Genomic DNA, 19683 nt, shown 5'->3' on the forward strand with positions numbered 1-19683 from the left:
CTGCATCCAGGGTATACCTGGGTCCTCTAGATTGTACATTAAAATACTTCATACTATACAGTACACTGGGAGTTACTAGTACTGAAGACAAAACTGAATTAGAAAGTCATGCACATAATTAATACCTGTCCCAGCAGAGTCTTATTGGTACCCAGTTTATGTAGTTCAATACTTTTTCGAACACAAGCCTTTTCTCCAGGAGTTAGGTCATCTCCCTTTAAAAGTGCTAGAAGCTCCTTGAGTTGCTCACTTTCATTCTCGGACCCAGTGTGCAAGCTGTACAACGACACAGAATACTAGATGTCATTAGGGAAAATGCATGCCCACAGCGACAGAGATAAGTAGTGCTACGAACAACAGATTTTGTATTGATGTGCATAGGCTTAGTAGCGAGAAGCCGCTTTAAAAATATGCATTTAAACTACCAAAGCTTAACTTTTAATAATACAATGAAACTTGACTTACAAGACACACAAAAACATATCAACCGTCTATAATATTTTTGCTATAAATGATTTTTGTTCTTGTGTGTCTTGTAAGTCAAGTTTCATTGTATTATTAAAGGTTAAGCTTTATTAGTTTAAACGCATATTTTTAAAGATTTCCTCAGACCAAAAAAGAGTTTTCTCTCCTCTTTGTTCTCACTACTAATATTTGTATAACTCTTGGGAGCGCCACCGGTATCAGTTATGTCGCCTATATTGATTGTCCTTTGGCTATCTGTGGCCATTCATTATTTATCATATATTACTTGTCAACACACAGGTCCCTTACTATTAACTCCAAATTTTCTTTAGGGTGAAATCAGTGCACCTCCCAAACCCTAATATTTGTGTGCATAGGTTTAAAAAGTTCATGACAGATACTAGTATATCCAAATAATAACCGTGCCTATACGCCCTGTACCCAACGCGTTTCAATCAATAAGGAGATCGGGCCGTTGGTGTGATCGATGTTTGCCCGGGAGTCTTGTCATCTCTTCAGACACTATAGGTCTCTTTTTATCAACAATCTGGTAGGAAGCCACCGTCACTTTTTTTTTTTACGTTTTTAATTAAATATGGTCAGTTTGATTTGATTTTCCAATACCTCCTTTTCATTTCATTAACTTGTGACAACCTTTTAGAACAATCTGCACTAGATTACTGTGTTTGTGTCTTTACATGTATTCCACATTTGGACAATTTTATTTATGACTATAAAAAAAAAAGAAGAAAAAAAAAAGAAAGAAAGAAAGAAAGATAGATGTCTTAGTCAACACATGGGAACAGTTTAATCTTTATTAAGATAAGTGGTTAACAAACATTTTTTTTTTAACTTGTCTGTAAATATTGATAAGTGCCGCTACTGGGGGTCATTCTGACCCGTTCGCACGCATCGGTTCTTCGCTGCGGTGCGAACGGGTCAAAACTGCGGCTGCGCGGCGCCTGCATTGCGCATTCGCGTTGTTGACCAGCGACGGCAGTCGCCGGGCAACGATGCCAGGACCGAAGAAAGCGAACGCAGGCCCGATCGCAAGAAGATTGACAGCGTGACGGAGGTTCGGGGCGTCTACTCACCGTTTCCCGGGTGTGGTAATGTGAACGCAGGCGTGTCCAGGCGTTTGGACCTTCATCGCTGGATCCGTCGCACAGGGTAAGTAACTGCAGGGCTGGTCTTGTTCTGCACAAAACTTTTTTAGCATAGCAGGGCTGCACAAGCGATCGCAGCCCTGCTATGCTAAAATACACTCCCCCATAGGCAGCATCAAGTTGATCGTATGAGCAGCAAAAAGTTGCTACGTGCAATCAACTCGGAATGACCACCAATGTTAGAGTTCCCCATCTTTTACATTACAAGACCTTTTTCTTATTTGCAAAAATGTTCATCTTACAAATTCAGAATGCTATTTCAGAGATTGCCTTTGGGACTTACAGTATACTCTATAACAGCTTTCCTGGCCTTATCATGTTGCATTTATGTGACACAATAATTAGAAATGCAGGGCTCTATGGTATACAGTCGGAAAGTCTCTGGTTACAATGTCGACAGCAGAAGGTCGACATAGATGGTATAATTTCAACATAATGTAGACAGCTGCCTAATGTTGACATTTCCATTAGTGTTCCGAACATGTCAACAGGTTCAATGTCAACATTGTAAACATCTGCAAAATATACCACCCGCGGCTGTGTGTATTATAGCCCTACATTGTAAGGGTAATATTTAGCGTGACTAAAACATGATGATTTCAGAATTAAATTATTTCTTCCATGGGTTGGAAACAGCACTGCACAATAGGACTTTTTTCTGTTGTGTTTTTAATAAATAAAATGTGCGAAATACAGACAAACAGAACCATTTCAACTGCACTATTATTTGGAGCAACACTAAATACAAAACACAGAGACCTATATTCACCTGTGGGGTAAGATGGGCTTTGCAATTTTCCGAATGCTTCCAACTCTAATAAACTGGTCAAATCCTAGATCAAGCAATCTGTTCCAAAGAGAGGACAATGTGCTTTATCAGACACACATAAAATGCATTTGAGTTCCACATTTTGTTCCACAATGACCTCTGTTGTCATGCACTCGTATAAGCACTGGAGATCTGATTGGTGGTGAACAGTCAAAACAGCAACATAAAGGCTTTCTACATCTGTTAATTTTAACATTTGTTATTAAAGCATACAAAGCATGCGAACACAGATCATACCCTGGCCTAAATAATGTAAGGAAATGGACACACACACACACACACACACACACACACACACACACACACACACACACACACACACACACACACACACTTACTAACAAGCAGTGTTCAGAAGTGTTGAAAACAATGGAGTGATGTGGCAACACCTGCTAAGTAACATTGGTGGTCATTCCGAGTTGTTCGCTAACTAGCTGCTTTTAGCAGCATTGCAAACGCTAGGCCGCCGCCCTCTGGGAGTGTATCTTAGCTTAGCAGAATAGCGAACAAAAGATTAGCAGAATTGCTACTAAATATTTTCTTGCAGTTTCTGAGTAGCTCCAGACCTACTCCTATATTGCGATCAGCTCAGTCCGTTTAGTTCCTGGTTTGACGTCACAAACACGCCCTGCGTTCGGCCAGCCACTCCCCCGTTTCTCCAGACACTCCCGCGTTTTTCCCTGACACGCCTGCGTTTTATAACACACTCCCGGAAAACGCTCAGTTACCACCCAGAAACGCCCCTTTCCTGTCAATCGCTCACCGATCAGCAGTACGACTGAAAAGCGCCGCAAAGACAACAGCAAAACTGCTAAGTTTTTAGTAAAATAACTAAGCGCATGCGCGCTGCGTACCATGCGCATTTAGCAACTAATCGCAGCATAGCGAAAATTGGCAATGAGCAAACAACTCGGAATGACCACCATTATGTTACTGAGAAACTTTGTTAACATGTTTCTAATACTCTGTTAAAAGCAAGTACAAAGTGCTATTCTTTGTCTAGTTTTTTTTTTTTATAGTGTCGGTACGTACCAGTTCTAATAAAGATAATAATTTGTAGTAAGGGAGATACTGATAATTCTATACAATATATTTCTTCCCAATATGTTATGATGCTGTTCTATAAACTTTAATTCTCCTTCATATGGATATATTTGTATTTTAACTTTAGAGGCATAATGACATATAGTGGTCAGGTTCAGCGGGACACACAGGGGGGGTTTATGAGTACCCCGAAACCTCTACTAACATGCCAGGTTTTTTTGTGTTTTTTTGAGACGTCTCCATCTCTACAGTGATTGCTGGAGCCATTGACGCACATTCGCAACAGACAGCAGCTCCTCACTCAGAGCTCTGCCCTTGAGAACTCATAATTTCCAACATGGGCATTCGGCAGCAACGGAGGAAAAGGGAAAGGCAGGCACTCGGCTGAAGTGCCCTCGTAAGCAGTGGGAGCAATGGGAATGGGGTGGGGGGACGGGACACTTGGCTGGAGTGCACTCCAGAGCGATGGGCACTCGCTACACATACAGTATATGCAGCAGCAGCCTGAAGTGTGTCTCTCAGATGAGGGCTTCCCGGTGAGCGCTAAAGCGAGTGTGTAAGTATGTATCTGTATTAATGTTCGTGTGTGCGCGCATATATATATATATATATATATATATATATACACACATACATACATAGGGTGATTCAAAAGTCGCAGTACACCCTTTTGTTTCAAAAACTGTGTAGGGAATGGGAAAACTGAATACTCCAGTAAGGTATGGTGAGGTGGGCTAACTTTTAGGGTATGTATCGAACATGGGCGCCATCTTGAAATCGGCCATGTTGAATCTAAGTCAGTTTTTTCATGATGCACATGACTTACAATCTGGGAACAAGCACTGTGTATATCATGTGTAAATCATGTGTATGAAGTGTGGTGTAAATTGGTCCAGGCAATTCGGAGTTATGCTGTCTCCTGATATACTCTGTGCTGCTAGGGGTGTGTTACCCCTACAGTGTTTGCTCCCATATTGTGAGTCATGTGTGTACAAAGTTTGGTGTAAACTGCTCCAGGCATTCCAGAGTTATGCTGTCTGCTGAAATACTTTGTGCTGCTGCCTCACCCCTAAGGGTGCTAGGGTTGTCTTCCCCCCATAGTGTTTGTTCCCAGATTGTAAGTCATATGTGTACCAACTTTGGTGCAAATTGCTGCAGGCATTCTGGAGTTATGCTGGAACATATTACATATACACATATATACACACATCCATTTCTGACGATTTCCGTGGACGGACAGTGACATTAGTAAAACCGGTTCTTAGCAAGCACCTGGGACCTAAGCAGAAGCTACCTGCCAAATTTCAAGATTGTAGGCCTTGTGGTTTAAGAGATTTTGTGATGAGTCAATCTCCTTTTTATATAAATATATATATATATATACACACACACACACACACACACACACACACACACACACACACATATATATATATACACACATATACATATATATATATATATATATATATATATATATATATACACATATTGAATCGAAGGTATGTTCTAAAGTGCCTCATAGTGCAAATCTATATAAAATGAAAAAAGTGCTCAAGTAAATATTTTGGGAAAACGCTTATTAGTCAACGTCTTCAGTCAGCTGACCACCATATAGTCAAGTTGTATATAAAAGAATAGGAAAAACAATAGAGACCATCGTGGGTAACGTTTTAACTCTGCATTTTTGTTTTTAAAAACCCAAAGGTACTGTGTGAAATCCAGGGAAAGCAATTCCAAACAATTAGATTTTTCCTTTATCATAAACACAGTTTTAATTATAATTATAAGAAAAACATATTGAAAAACAATGGGTAACAAATCGCAGGTAATGGTAGGTGGCACACGTGCAAGAGGTCACAAACGAAACAGCTCATCTGTCCAAGGTGGCATTCCTGGGTACAGTAGTAGGTCCAACGCGTTTCATCCTTAGTATAGACTTCATCAAGGGGGTATACAGATGGAGCCACCTTTATCTTGGCCTTTAATAGGATTAATTGAGCCAGGGCAGTCGGATTCAATCCCCTGCTGTAATGACTTAATCCCCTTATGTATTGTTTTCTCTGTATTGTATTGCATCTGAAAACAATAGATGAAAGGCTTATGCTAATAAACCATGGTGTGCCTAGGCACAGCAGAGAAGTCAAGATAAGCGTGAAACCATGGTGTGCCTAGGCACAGCAGAGAAGTCAAGATAAGCGTGACTTCATCTGTATAATATATATATATATATATATATAAATAAATAAAAGTACAGGTAGGCGGCGCTCGGGAGACTTCATCCAATTTCTTTTAATGAAGGTAAAAAAAAATATATATATATATATAATTATATAATTCCAGACAGACACACACACACACACACACACACACACACACACACACACGTATATACCAGAATTTTGACCATATAAAGTATATGAAAAATACAAAAAATAAGATTTTACTTACCGATAAATCTATTTCTCGTAGTCCGTAGTGGATGCTGGGGACTCCGTCAGGACCATGGGGAATAGCGGCTCCGCAGGAGACAGGGCACAAAAGTAAAAGCTTTAGGATCAGGTGGTGTGCACTGGCTCCTCCCCCCATGACCCTCCTCCAAGCCTCAGTTAGGATACTGTGCCCGGACGAGCGTACACAATAAGGAAGGATTTTGAATCCCGGGTAAGACTCATACCAGCCACACCAATCACACTGTACAACCTGTGATCTGAACCCAGTTAACAGCATGATAACAGCGGAGCCTCTGAAAAGATGGCTCACAACAATAATAACCCGATTTTTGTAACAATAACTATGTACAAGTATTGCAGACAATCCGCACTTGGGATGGGCGCCCAGCATCCACTATGGACTACGAGAAATAGATTTATCGGTAAGTAAAATCTTATTTTCTCTGACGTCCTAGTGGATGCTGGGGACTCCGTCAGGACCATGGGGATTATACCAAAGCTCCCAAACGGGCGGGAGAGTGCGGATGACTCTGCAGCACCGAATGAGAAAACTCCAGGTCCTCTTTAGCCAGGGTATCAAATTTGTAGAATTTTACAAACGTGTTCTCCCCCGACCACGTAGCTGCTCGGCAGAGTTGTAATGCCGAGACCCCTCGGGCAGCCGCCCAGGATGAGCCCACCTTCCTTGTGGAATGGGCCTTGACAGATTTAGGCTGTGGCAGGCCTGCCACAGAATGTGCAAGTTGAAATGTGCTACAAATCCAACGAGCAATCGTCTGCTTAGAAGCAAGAGCACCCAGTTTGTTGGGTGTATACAGGATAACAGCGAGTCAGTTTTCCTGACTCCAGCCGTCCTGGAAACCTATATTTTCAGGGCCCTGACAACATCTAGCAACTTGGAGTCCTCCAAGTCCCTAGTAGCCGCAGGTACCACAATAAGCTGGTTCAGGTAAAACGCTGACACCACCTTAGGAAGAAACTGGGGACGAGTCCGCAGTTCTGCCCTGTCCGAATGGACAATGAGATATGGCTTTTGTGAGACAAAGCCGCCAATTCTGACACTCGCCTGGCCGAGGCCAGGGCCAACAGCATGGTCACTTTTCATGTGAGATATTTAAAATCCACAGATTTGAGCGGTTTAAAATGTGATTTGAGGAATCCCAGAACTACGTTGAGATCCCACAGTGCCACTGGAGGCACAAAAAGGGGGTTGTATATGCAATACTCCCTTGACAAACTTCTGGACTTCAGGAACTGAAGCCAATTCTTTCTGGAAGAAAATTGACAGGGCCGAAATTTGAACCTTAATGGACCCCAATTTGAGGCCCATAGACACTACTGTTTGCAGGAAATGCAGGAATCGACCGAGTTGAAATTTCTTCGTGGGGCCTTCCTGGCCTCACACCACGCAACATATTTTCGCCACATGTGGTGATAATGTTTTGCGGTCACCTCCTTCCTGGCTTTGACCAGGGTAGGAATGACCTCTTCCGGAATGCCTTTTTCCCTTAGGATCTGGCGTTCCACCGCCATGCCGTCAAACGCAGCCGCGGTAAGTCTTGGAACAGACCTGGTACTTGCTGAAGCAAGTCCCTTCTTAGCGGCAGAGGCCATGAGTCCTCTGTGAGCATTTCTTGAAGTTCCGGGTGCCACGTCCTTCTTGGCCAATCCGGAGCCACGAGTATAGTTCTTACTCCTCTACGTCTTATAATTCTCAGTACCTTGGTTATGAGAAGCAGAGGAGGGAACACATACACCGACTGGTACACCCACGGTGTTACCAGAACGTCCACAGATATTGCTTGAGGGTCTCTTGACCTGGCGCAATACCTGTCCAGTTTTTTGTTCAGGCGGGACGCCATCATGTCCACCTTTGGTCTTTCCCAACGGTTCACAATCATGTGGAATACTTCCCGATGAAGTCCCCACTCTCCCGGGTGGAGGTCGTGCCTGCTGAGGAAGTCTGCTTCCCAGTTGTCCACTCCCGGAATGAACACTGCTGACAGTGCTATCACATGATTTTTCGCCCAGCGAAGGATCCTTGCAGTTTCTGCCATTGCCCTCCTGCTTCTTGTGCCGCCCTGTCTGTTTACGTGGGCGACTGCCGTGATGTTGTCCCACTGGATCAATACCGGCTGACCTTGAAGCAGAGGTCTTGCTAAGCTTAGAACATTGTAAATTGCCCTTAGCTCCAGTATATTTATGTGGAGAGAAGTCTCCAGACTTGATCACACTCCCTGGAAATTTTTTCCCTGTGTGACTGCTCCCCAGCCTCTCAGGCTGGCATCCGTGGTCACCAGGACCCAGTCCTGAATGCCGAATCTGCGGCCCTTTAGTAGATGAGCACTCTGCAGCCACCGCAGAAGAAACACCCTTGTCCTTGGAGACAGGGTTATCCGCTGATGCATCTGAAGATGCGATCCGGACCATTTTTCCAGCAGATCCCACTGAAAAGTTCTTGCGTGAAATCTACCGAATGGAATCGCTTCGTAAGAAGCCACCATTTTTCCCAGGACCCTTGTGCAATGATGCACTGACACTTTTCCTGGTTTTAGGAGGTTCCTGACTAGCTCGGATAACTCCCTGGCTTTCTTCTCCGGGAGAAACACCTTTTTCTGGACTGTGTCCAGAATCATCCCTAGGAACAGCAGACGTGTCGTCGGAAACAGCTGCGGTTTTGGAATATTTAGAATCCACCCGTGCTGTCGTAGAACTACTTGAGATAGTGCTACTCCGACCTCCAACTGTTCTCTGGACCTTGCCCCTATCAGGAGATCGTCCATTTTCTTTGAAGAAGAATCATCATTTCGGCCATTACCTTGGTAAGGACCCGGGGTGCCGTGGACAATCCAACCGGCAGCGTCTGAAAACTGATAGTGACAGTTCTGTACCACGAACCTGAGGTACCCTTGGTGAGAAGGGCAAATTGGGACATGGAGGTAAGCATCCCTGATGTCCCGGGACACCATATAGTCCCCTTCTTCCTGGTTCGCTATCACTGCTCTGAGTGACTCCATCTTGATTTGAACCTTTGTATGTAAGTGTTCAACTATTTCAGATTTAGAATAGGTCTCACCGAGCCGTCTGGCTTCAGTACCACAATATAGTGTGGAATAATACCCCTTTCCTTGTTGTAGGAGGGGTACTTTGATTATCACCTGCTGGGAATACAGCTTGTGAATTGTTTCCACTACTGCCTCCCTGTCGGAGGGAGACGTTGGTAAAGCAGACTTCAGGAACCTGCGAGGGGGAGACGTCTCGAATTTCCAATCTGTACCCCTGGGATACTACTTGTAGGATCCAGGGGTCCACTTGCGAGTGAGCCCACTGCGTGCTGAAACTCTTGAGACGACCCCCCCCACCGCACCCGAGTCCGCTTGTACGGCCCCAGCGTCATGCTGAGGACTTGGCAGAAGCGGTGGAGGGCTTCTGTTACTGGGAATGGGCTTCCTGCTGCAGTCTTCTTCCCTTTCCTCTATCCCATGGCAGATATGACTGGCCTTTTGCCCGCTTGCCCTTATGGGGACGAAAGGACTGAGGCTGAAAAGACGTTGTCTTTTTCTCCTTTATACGGCAATACTTCCATGTGCCGTTTGGAATCTGCATCACCTGACCACTGTCGTGTCCATAAACAACTTCTGGCAGATATGGACATTGCACTTACTCTTGATGCCAGAGTGCAAATATCCCTCTGTGCATCTCGCATATATAGAAATGCATCCTTTAAATGCTCTATAGTCAATAAAATACTGTCCCTGTCAAGGGTATCAATATTTTCAGTCAGGGAATCCGACCAAGCCACCCCAGCGCTGCACATCCAGGCTGAGGCGATCGCTGGTCGCAGTATAACACCAGTATGTGTGTATATACTTTTTAGGATATTTTCCAGCCTCCTATCAGCTGGCTCCTTGAGGGCGGCCCTATCTGGAGACGGTACCGCCACTTGTTTTGATAAGCGTGTGAGCGCCTTATCCACCCTAAGGGGTGTTTCCCAACGCGCCCTAACTTCTGGCGGGAAAGGGTATACCGCCAATAATTTTCTATCGGGGGAAACCCACGCATCATCACACACTTCATTTAATTTATCTGATTCAGGAAAAACTACAGGTAGTTTTTTCACACTCCACATAATACCCTTTTTTGTGGTACTTGTAGTATCAGAAATATGTAACACCTCCTTCATTGCCCTTAACAAGTAACGTGTGGCCCTAAAGGAAAATACGTTTGTTTCTTCACCGTCGACACTGGAGTCAGTGTCCGTGTCGACCGACTGAGGTAAAAGGACGTTTTAACGCCCCTGACGGTGTTTGAGACGCCTGGACAGGTACTAATTGGTTTGCCGGCCGTCTCATGTCGTCAACCGACCTTGCAGCGTGTTGACATTATCACGTAATTCCTTAAATAAGCCATCCATTCCGGTGTCGACTCCCTAGAGAGTGACATCACCATTACAGGCAATTGCTCCGCCTCCTCACCAACATCGTCCTCATACATGTCGACACACACGTACCGACACACAGCACACACACAGGGAATGCTCTGATAGAGGACAGGACCCCACTAGCCCTTTGGGGAGACAGAGGGAGAGTTTGCCAGCACACACCAAAAACGCTATAATTATACAGGGACAACCTTTATATAAGTGTTTTTCCCTTATAGCATTTTAATATATATAGTCATATCGCCAAATAAGTGCCCCACCTCTCTGTTTTAACCCTGTTTCTGTAGTGCAGTGCAGGGGAGAGCCTGGGAGCCTTCCCACCAGCATTTCTGTGAGGGAAAATGGCGCTGTGTGCTGAGGAGAATAGGCCCCGCCCCCTTTTCGGCGGGCTTCTTCTCCCGTTTTTCTGAGACCTGGCAGGGGTTAAATACATCCATATAGCCCCCAGGGGCTATATGTGATGTATTTTTAGCCAGAATAAGGTACTATCATTGCTGCCCAGGGCGCCCCCCCCAGCGCCCTGCACCCTCAGTGACCGCTGCTATGAAGTGTGCTGACAACAATGGCGCACAGCTGCAGTGCTGTGCGCTACCTTATGAAGACTGAAAAGTCTTCTGCCGCCGGTTTCTGGACCTCTTCACTTTTCGGCATCTGCAAGGGGGTCGGCGGCGCGGCTCCGGGACGAACCCCAGGGTGAGACCTGTGTTCCGACTCCCTCTGGAGCTAATGGTGTCCAGTAGCCTAAGAAGCCAATCCATCCTGCACGCAGGTAAGTTCACTTCTCTCCCCTAAGTCCCTCGATGCAGTGAGCCTGTTGCCAGCAGGACTCACTGAAAATAAAAAACCTAACAAAACTTTTACTCTAAGCAGCTCTTTAGGAGAGCCACCTAGATTGCACCCTTCTCGGCCGGGCACAAAAATCTAACTGAGGCTTGGAGGTGGGTCATGGGGGGAGGAGCCAGTGCACACCACCTGATCCTAAAGCTTTTACTTTTGTGCCCTGTCTCCTGCGGAGCCGCTATTCCCCATGGTCCTGACGGAGTCCCCAGCATCCACTAGGACGTCAGAGAAAATATATTAGAAATATCTTCTTTGTATTATTCTAATCATTTGTATAGTCAAAACTCTGAAGTAAAAACTCTATGGCAGGTGGGGCACTGCCTTTTCTGCACATCTCTGATCAAAACTCAGCCATTTATACTGCTGCACCTGTATAATGCCACAATATTTATATACATTATACATTTAAAAACATGACAAACCGCTGTACGAGCCGCCAATTTGCATATCTGAAAGAACCCCTCTTACAAATCCTGCGTTTGCCCCCGAGATTCTTTATAGGCCAGCTATAGGTGCCAGATCGTCGTAAAATCTTGGCGAGTCTTCGACAGAGACAATATAAGATCTTCCATAGACATATAATGAACATCGTTTAATCATAGTACATCGTTTAATCGAGTACATCGTTTAATCATAGTAGGTACAGAAATTGATCTCCAGTGAACTGGAGTAACAGCCTTTGAGGAGCAAAGACTGTGTTGTAATAGTGTCTCTTTGTATTGTGCTTGAGGTCTCCGTAGGAGATTTAATGGCCAAAAACTAGGACATGAGGGCAGGTCCTCATGAAGAAAGAAATGCCTTAATTATTGTAACTGCTTGGCATACTCACACCATGACACGTTCTAATGTCCTTCTTATGTTTAAAATAAAAGACACACTTATGCCTGGAGACCGCTTCTATTACTTATTTGGGAGTTGTTACTGTATTACTGCTGCAATTTACCTAAATTAGCCAGTATTTATGGTTACTAAAACCCCATCTCCACAGGTAGGCGAGAGCGAATTGAGATAACAGATGTGTGGGAGGCCTGCAGACAATGTACACATATAAAATACAGACAGAAGATTATCGGCGACATGTGGCAGACAAGCACTTCTCTAACAAGGTTATACCTCACAGATATTACAAGAACACAGCAGCATATGCTTCTTTAATTAAGATTTATTTTAGGGCTTCGGGGACTTGGATGCCCTAAACTTCCCTCAGGTCACTATTTAACCCTTAACCCTCAACACTTTGATGTGCCCTCCAGCATTCTAGGGTTAATAGTACTGTTTCAGTATAATGGCCTTAATATAGTAATAATGAGCTTAGAAAAAAATTATTTGTGTTATCTGAGGCACACTGACCCAGTTGCCTAAAGAACTCACTTATCTTGTTAGAGTACAGATAAATACCCTTTCTGCAGCAGCAAATCAAATATACTGTACAGCTGGCAAGTCACCCATTGGGGCAGATGTATTATACTGGAGAAGGCATAAGGAAGTGATAAACCAGTGATAAGTGCAAGGTGATAAACGCACCAGCCAATCAGTTCCAATATGTAAATTGACAGTTAGGAGCTGATTTGCTGGTGCGTTTATCACCTTGCACTAATCACTGCTTTATCATTTGCTTATGCCGTCTGCAGGCTTAATATATCTGCCCCATTGTTCTGGCAGGTATGTCTCTCCAAGGAAAGCTACAGGTAAACCTTTACAAATTTATAAATAAAGGTTTCTAACATTTTTAAATATTTAAGAAACAGAAGGAATACTTAAAAGCATTAAATCATAGTCTAATATGTGAAATGGGTTCAAACACTGTGATGTAAAACATGAATATAGGATTTTAATTACCTACAGGTAAATCCTTTTCTTGTAGTCCATAAGGGATATTGGGGAGACTTAGTACGATGGGGGGTATAGATGGGGTCCAAAGGAGCCGGTGCACTTTAAATTTCTTTAAAAAAAGGTAAATCAATCAAGAGAAACCTAAACGGGCGCTGCCAGGGCTGATTCTCTCAGCTGTGTAGGAGATAGTCACACTCCTCAAACTAACATGAAAAATACAGAAAAACAGCGCTAGAAACCAATTTAAACTGAGTGACTATTATGTCGCAAAGTGATCTAAAACAATTTTTAATATAGAAGTTTACTTCAATTGTTACAACAGAGTTGTCTCAAATAAAATCAGTGTGTATAAAACATATATCTGTTAGTAGTATACCAATACAATAAGCAATAAAAACATCAATAAATGCAAAGCAAAAATTGCAATACTTGCATACAACCCCTTTGAATGGTCCACAGAATCTGACTTTAAAGTTTTAGACCAGAGAACAACCGAAAAGGGTCTTGAGGTTTGAGCAACCTCTACGGAATTCAAATGTAAAAAATTCAGGAGAGATTTAGATGATTATAAAAGAGGAGAGGAAAGGACGTATGGAAAGAATAGGATTAGAGAAAATGAGGCCTTCAAGGAGAATGGCAAATCTGGTAACCGGGGGAACGCTGGGGGCGGTCCTTTGACGACAAGACGGAGGGTCCACTCCGATCGCGGTCGGGACCGGCCGGCAGCAGACTGCCGGGAGGCCATACTCTCTCATCCAAGCAGATCCCCAAAAAGGGATAATGTGAGACAGGGTGCTCGACCAAAAACATGGTCAAGATATGGCCCTACTGATCAGACTAACACTACCAGTGAGGTTTTTTTAGACACACTCATAGTGTTTCTAGACATTTTTATGATATACATCATGGTGATCCAAGCACCCTTAAACTAACAGCACTGGAATTCATTCCCGTTACTACATGAGGCGGGGATCGTATTCATAGATTGTGCCGACAAGAGATTTATTGGATTTTTCAGTTAAATACACTGCACCCATATGGACTGAATGAATCCATGGAATTGAATACGCTATTTTAGATAGGCACGGTTCTCTTTTCTCTCCTCTCATAATATATTATATATATATATTCATCAAATTCATAAGTGTATATAATGTGTTAATTAGGGACCATTTACCATATTAGGCCTGTCTCTGATTGTTCCAATGCAGAATCCATCTAGACTGGAATTTGAACTAAAGAATAGCTTAACTTTGGAATCTGTCTCTATCAAATATTTGTGGTTACTTGTAGAGTGAATACTAGATAGCTGTGGTGTTTGGATTTACATTATTACTTACCTGGTGTTGTTAAATCTGAATGGCTCACATGCCCCACACAGTTAAATTCTATTAGAATGCTATAATGTAATAATATGGTACCAGATAGTCTGGAAAAAATATTAGATGCAAAGAATTAATAGAGGTGCTCATGAAATCCACACACCATGTTTTCACAGTTTCAAAAAACAACCAAAGAATCAATTAAATAAATAAAGGGTATATATATTTTTATTTTTCACAATAATTAATAAAATACCTTCTAATATAGATAATTATTAATAATAACTCTCTAAATTACCACATGCATATGTTTATAGGTATATAAAATTACATAAATTAACTAGGCTATAACCATTATCATGTATAGTATTCAACTTCCACTGAACTAAATAGTTTAAAAGTTCACAATGTAACAGTGTGTTACAATCCTTTAGATACACTGTTGCTAAAATTTGGATATAGTTCCAGGATATGTCACAGTGGCTGCACGTTTAAAACCTGAGCTTCAATAGGATTAATGGCATAAATTGACGGTGTGGAAATAAAAGAATTACCTCTCCAAAAGGGCTGGTGAACCCGAGCGTCCCCGGGTGAGTCCAAATTTTACCCTATAAATTGTGCAACTGGAGGGTACGTGGTGTATCTGAATATATCCCCTAGCCGCTGAGTTTTGCTCAGTTGAACTGATAATTGAGCATCCAGTGTATGTCGTGCAGACAAAGGCAGGCGGCGGACGTGAAGCCGTTCGAGTATAAGCCGTCCACAGAGATCAGGCCGCACTATGATGTTTCCTTTCGGACTGCCTGGACGTGCCCCGTCCGCCGGCAGTCAGCAGTATGGAAGATGACAGGGCCAGTAAGTGCCGCCGTGCAGATCACACAGTTCGATTTTTGTGCAAATGAGTGGTCGCCCGTCACTGCCGCTGATGGAATGCCGGCAGGGAACCTGCGTCCCAAATTTACCTGGATAGGTGTTCAATGGAAAAACGTGGGGGAGGAGTCCTGTGCAAACAAGGGCAGGCGGCGGGCGTGAAGCCGTTCAAGTATAAGCCGTCCACAGAGTTCAGGCCGCACTGTGGTATTTCCTTTCGGACTGCCTGGACGTGCACCGTCCGCCGGCAGTATGAAAGATGATAGGGCCAGTAATTGCCGCCGTGCAGATCCCACAGTTCAATTGTGTGCAAATGGGTGGTCGCCCGTCACTGACACACAATTGAACTGTGGGATCTGCACGGCGGCAATTACTGGCCCTATCATCTTTCATACTGCTGACTGCCGGCGGACGGTGCACGTCCAGGCAGTCCGAAAGGAAACATCATAGTGCGGCCTGATCTCTGTGGACGGCTTATACTCGAACGGCTTCACGTCCGCCGCCTGCCTTTGTCTGCACGACATACACTGGATGCTCAATTATCAGTTCAACTGAGCAAAACTCAGCGGCTAGGGGATATATTCAGATACACCACGTACCCTCCAGTTGCACAATTTATAGGGTAAAATTTGGACTCACCCGGGGACGCTCGGGTTCACCAGCCCTTTTGGAGAGGTAATTCTTTTATTTCCACACCGTCAATTTATGCCATTAATCCTATTGAAGCTCAGGTTTTAAACGTGCAGCCACTGTGACATATCCTGGAACTATATCCAAATTTTAGCAACAGTGTATCTAAAGGATTGTAACACACTGTTACATTGTGAACTTTTAAACTATTTAGTTCAGTGAAAGTTGAATAATATACATGATAATGGTTATAGCCTAGTTAATTTATGTAATTTTATATACCTATAAACATATGCATGTGGTAATTTAGAGAGTTATTATTAATAATTATCTATATTAGAAGGTATTTTATTAATTATTGTGAAAAATAAAAATATATATACCCTTTATTTATTTAATTGATTCTTTGGTTGTTTTTTGAAACTGTGAAAACATGGTGTGTGGATTTCATGAGCGCCTCTATTAATTCTTTGCATCTAGTTAAATTTCATAGGAGTTTCGCATATCTCCTCATAGTGGCGAACGTGGTTCCACACCATCAGTTTTAGGTTTATCTTATTCGAGATTGATTAGTTTACAGATAAACACAGGCGCAGCAAAAGAGTATTTCCTCTCTTTTTGTTTGTATGGAAAAAATATTGCTTGAGTTTGATATTAATATATTAGTGTAAACCACAAACATAACATCAGCGCCGCTCTATGTGATGAGTTGCTAGGCAACTGATCTAACTATCCGGAGCCACGTGATCGGGACACGCGTGGCTCCTTCCTGTATACCAGCGGTTGCCTAGATACGGACTGACGACTTAGGGGCAAAGTAGCTCCTACGTATGATGACCCAAAGTTCGATCATGTGATCGTGACTCTATTGCTGGACTGTAGGATTCTTCCGGTCACGTGGTCGACGAGTCTTATCACGTGACCGGACCTAACAATATTGTAGTAACTGGCTCCAATTACGTGACAAATCAGTCACACGGCCGGATTTATCCAATAAATAGAGGGGAACCAGTGTACTAATACACATGATTAGAATGAGCATATGAGGGCTAGTGGCATGGAAACTTCATTTACCCAATAAGGATAAAGATACTATCCCCTCGGGTCACATGACCAAAAGGAACATGATGTAAATATAAGTCTTTAAAGGTTACAATACTCTTTTTTATATAAAACAATATTGTTTATATGTAGGTTTGCCTATTACTATTTAGTATAAGAAATACAGGATTTGTTAAATTTATAAAAATCTGTGAATCTAAGTGAAGCACATGTGTGTATAGTGATCTAATCAAATACCACTATATAAAGGGGAGAGATGCAATACTGTGTCAGCTTTGATACAGCTGTCTAAAGACAGCGAAACGCGTCAGCGTCTGCATTCCCCCTTGGTCAGTGGGCGACTGAAAGGACTCTCCTTTGGTCACGGGATTACCACGGTGGATTCTTCATTGTGCACGGCCCAAGCATCGGAGGTTAAAGGGACCCCAACAAATGCGTCTCCTTTTTGCCATCTAACAGGATTGACGCTAAGTGGACTTTTCCCTTCACAAATACCTCAGTATCGGTAACTATATCCACCCTTGGACAATCATTTATGATCCCAGTCAACTAATGCAATTTCACAGACTTTTATTATATACAGGACCATAACTGTGAGCCCACACATTATGACCATTCAAAGGGGTTGTATGCAAGTTTTGCAATTTTTGCTTTGCATTTATTAATGTTTTTATTGCTTATTGTATTGGTATACTGCTAACAGATATATGTTTTATACACACTGATTTTATTTGAGACAACTCTGTTGTAACAATTGAAGTAAACTTATATATTAAAAATTGTTTTAGATCACTTTGCAACATAATAGTCACTCAGTTTAAATTGGATTCTAGCGCTGTTTTTCTGTATTTTGCACTTTAAATTTCTTCACTGGGTGTGCTGGCTCCTCCCCTCTATGTCCCCTCCCACAGGTAGTTATAGGTAAAAACGTGCCCGAAGGAGAACGGACATATATGACAGAAGGAACATAACAACAATGAGTGGTGAGATTTATACACCAGCACACCACTAACATACAACAACCAGCAATGGCTGGTAACAACAGCACCAACAGCTGAACAGGTAACCATATAAAAGACAACCTGCAGAAAAGTCAACGCACTGAGGCGTGCACCCAATATCCCTTATGGACTATCAGAAAAGGATTTACCGGTACGTAATTAAAATCTTATTTTCTCTAGGATCAATAAGCGATATTGGGGAGACTTAGGGGGTAATTCAGAGTTGATTGCAGCAGCAAATTTGTTAGCAGTTGGGCAAAACCATGGCCCTCATTCCGAGTTGATCGCTCGGTAATTTTCTTCGCATCGCAGTGAAATTCCGCTTAGTACGCATGCGCAATATTCGCACTGCGACTGCGCCAAGTAATTTTACAATGAAGATAGTATTTTTACTCACGGCTTTTTCTTCGCTCTGGCGAACGTAGTGTGATTGACAGGAAATGGGTGTTACTGGGCGGAAACACAGCGTTTTCGGGGCGTGTGGATAAAAACGCTACCGTTTCCGGAAAAAACGCAGGAGTGGCCGGAGAAACGGGGGAGTGTCTGGGCGAACACTGGGTGTGTTTATGACGTCAAACCAGGAACGACAAGCACTGAACTGAACGCAGATGCCGAGTAAGTCTGAAGCTACTCTGAAACTGCTAAGTAGTTTGTAATCGCAATATTGCGAATACATCGGTCGCAATTTTAAGAAGCTAAGATACACTCCCAGTAGGCGTAGGCTTAGCGTGAGCAACTCTGCTAAATTCGCCTTGCGAGCGATCAACTCGGAATGAGGGCCCATGTGCACTGCAGGGGAGGCAGATATAACATTTGCAGAGTTAGATTTGGGTGGGTTATTTTGTTTCTGTATTGGGTAAATATTGGTTGCTTCATTTTTACACTGCAATTTAGATTTCAGTTTGAACACACCGCACCCAAATCTAACTCTCTCTGCACGTGTTATATCTGCCTCCCCTGCAGTGCACATGGTTTTGCCCAACTGCTAACAAATTTGCTGCTGCGATCAACTCTGAATTAGGCCCTTAGTATGATGGGGATGTTCCAAAGCTTCCAGGACGTGCGGGAACGTGCCGAGACTGCTTCAGCACCGCCTGCCCAAAGTGGGTATCCTCTTTGGCCAGGGTATCAAACCTGTAGAACTTAACAAAAGTGTTCTTCCCCGACCAGGTGGCAGCTTGGCATAGTTTCAATGCCGAGGCTCCACGGGCAGCCGACCAGGAAGAGCCCACCGATCTTGTAGAATGGGCCTTCAGAGACCTAGGAACAGGTAAGGCTGCGACACATAGGTCTGTGGGATAGCAAGCCTAAGCCAACGAGCAAGGGACTGCTTTGAAGCAGGGCAACCCTTTTTCTGCGCATCATAGAGCACGAACAAGGAATCCGTTTTTCTGATCCGAACCGATCGCTAAACATAGATCTACAAGGCCCGCATAGCATCCAATGGCTCCAGAGGAGCAGAAGTTGCAAAACTGGATGAAACCACAATAGGCTGATTCAAGTGGAATGCAGAGACAACCTTCGGCAGGAACTGCTGCCGAGTCCTGAGCTCCGCTCTGTCCTCGTAAAAGACCAAGTAGGGACTTTTACACGATAATTCTGAGACACGTCTAGCAAAAGCCAGGGCCAGTAACATCACTGTCTTCCATGTGAGGTACTTGTCTTCTTCCGTCATCAGAGGTTCAAACCAGGAGGACTGTAGAAATTCCAACACCACATTCAAATCC

General features: G+C 43.4%; 1 protein-coding gene across 6 annotated transcripts in view; it reads right to left on the reverse strand.

Annotated features, from left to right (window-relative positions):
- ZGRF1 (zinc finger GRF-type containing 1) overlaps positions 1-19683 on the reverse strand; it is a 363865-nt gene that overhangs the window by 36528 nt on the left and 307654 nt on the right. For all 6 annotated transcript variants that reach the window (XM_063920146.1, XM_063920145.1, XM_063920142.1 and 3 more), the window contains exons 20-21: positions 2401-2478; positions 126-276 (exon numbers count right to left, since the gene is read on the reverse strand). In XM_063920146.1, the coding sequence (XP_063776216.1) occupies positions 126-276; positions 2401-2478 (229 nt within the window). The remainder of the gene's footprint in view (positions 1-125; positions 277-2400; positions 2479-19683) is intronic.

Source organism: Pseudophryne corroboree, chromosome 1, assembly GCF_028390025.1.
Source record: "Pseudophryne corroboree isolate aPseCor3 chromosome 1, aPseCor3.hap2, whole genome shotgun sequence".
NCBI classification, from domain to species: domain Eukaryota; kingdom Metazoa; phylum Chordata; class Amphibia; order Anura; family Myobatrachidae; genus Pseudophryne; species Pseudophryne corroboree.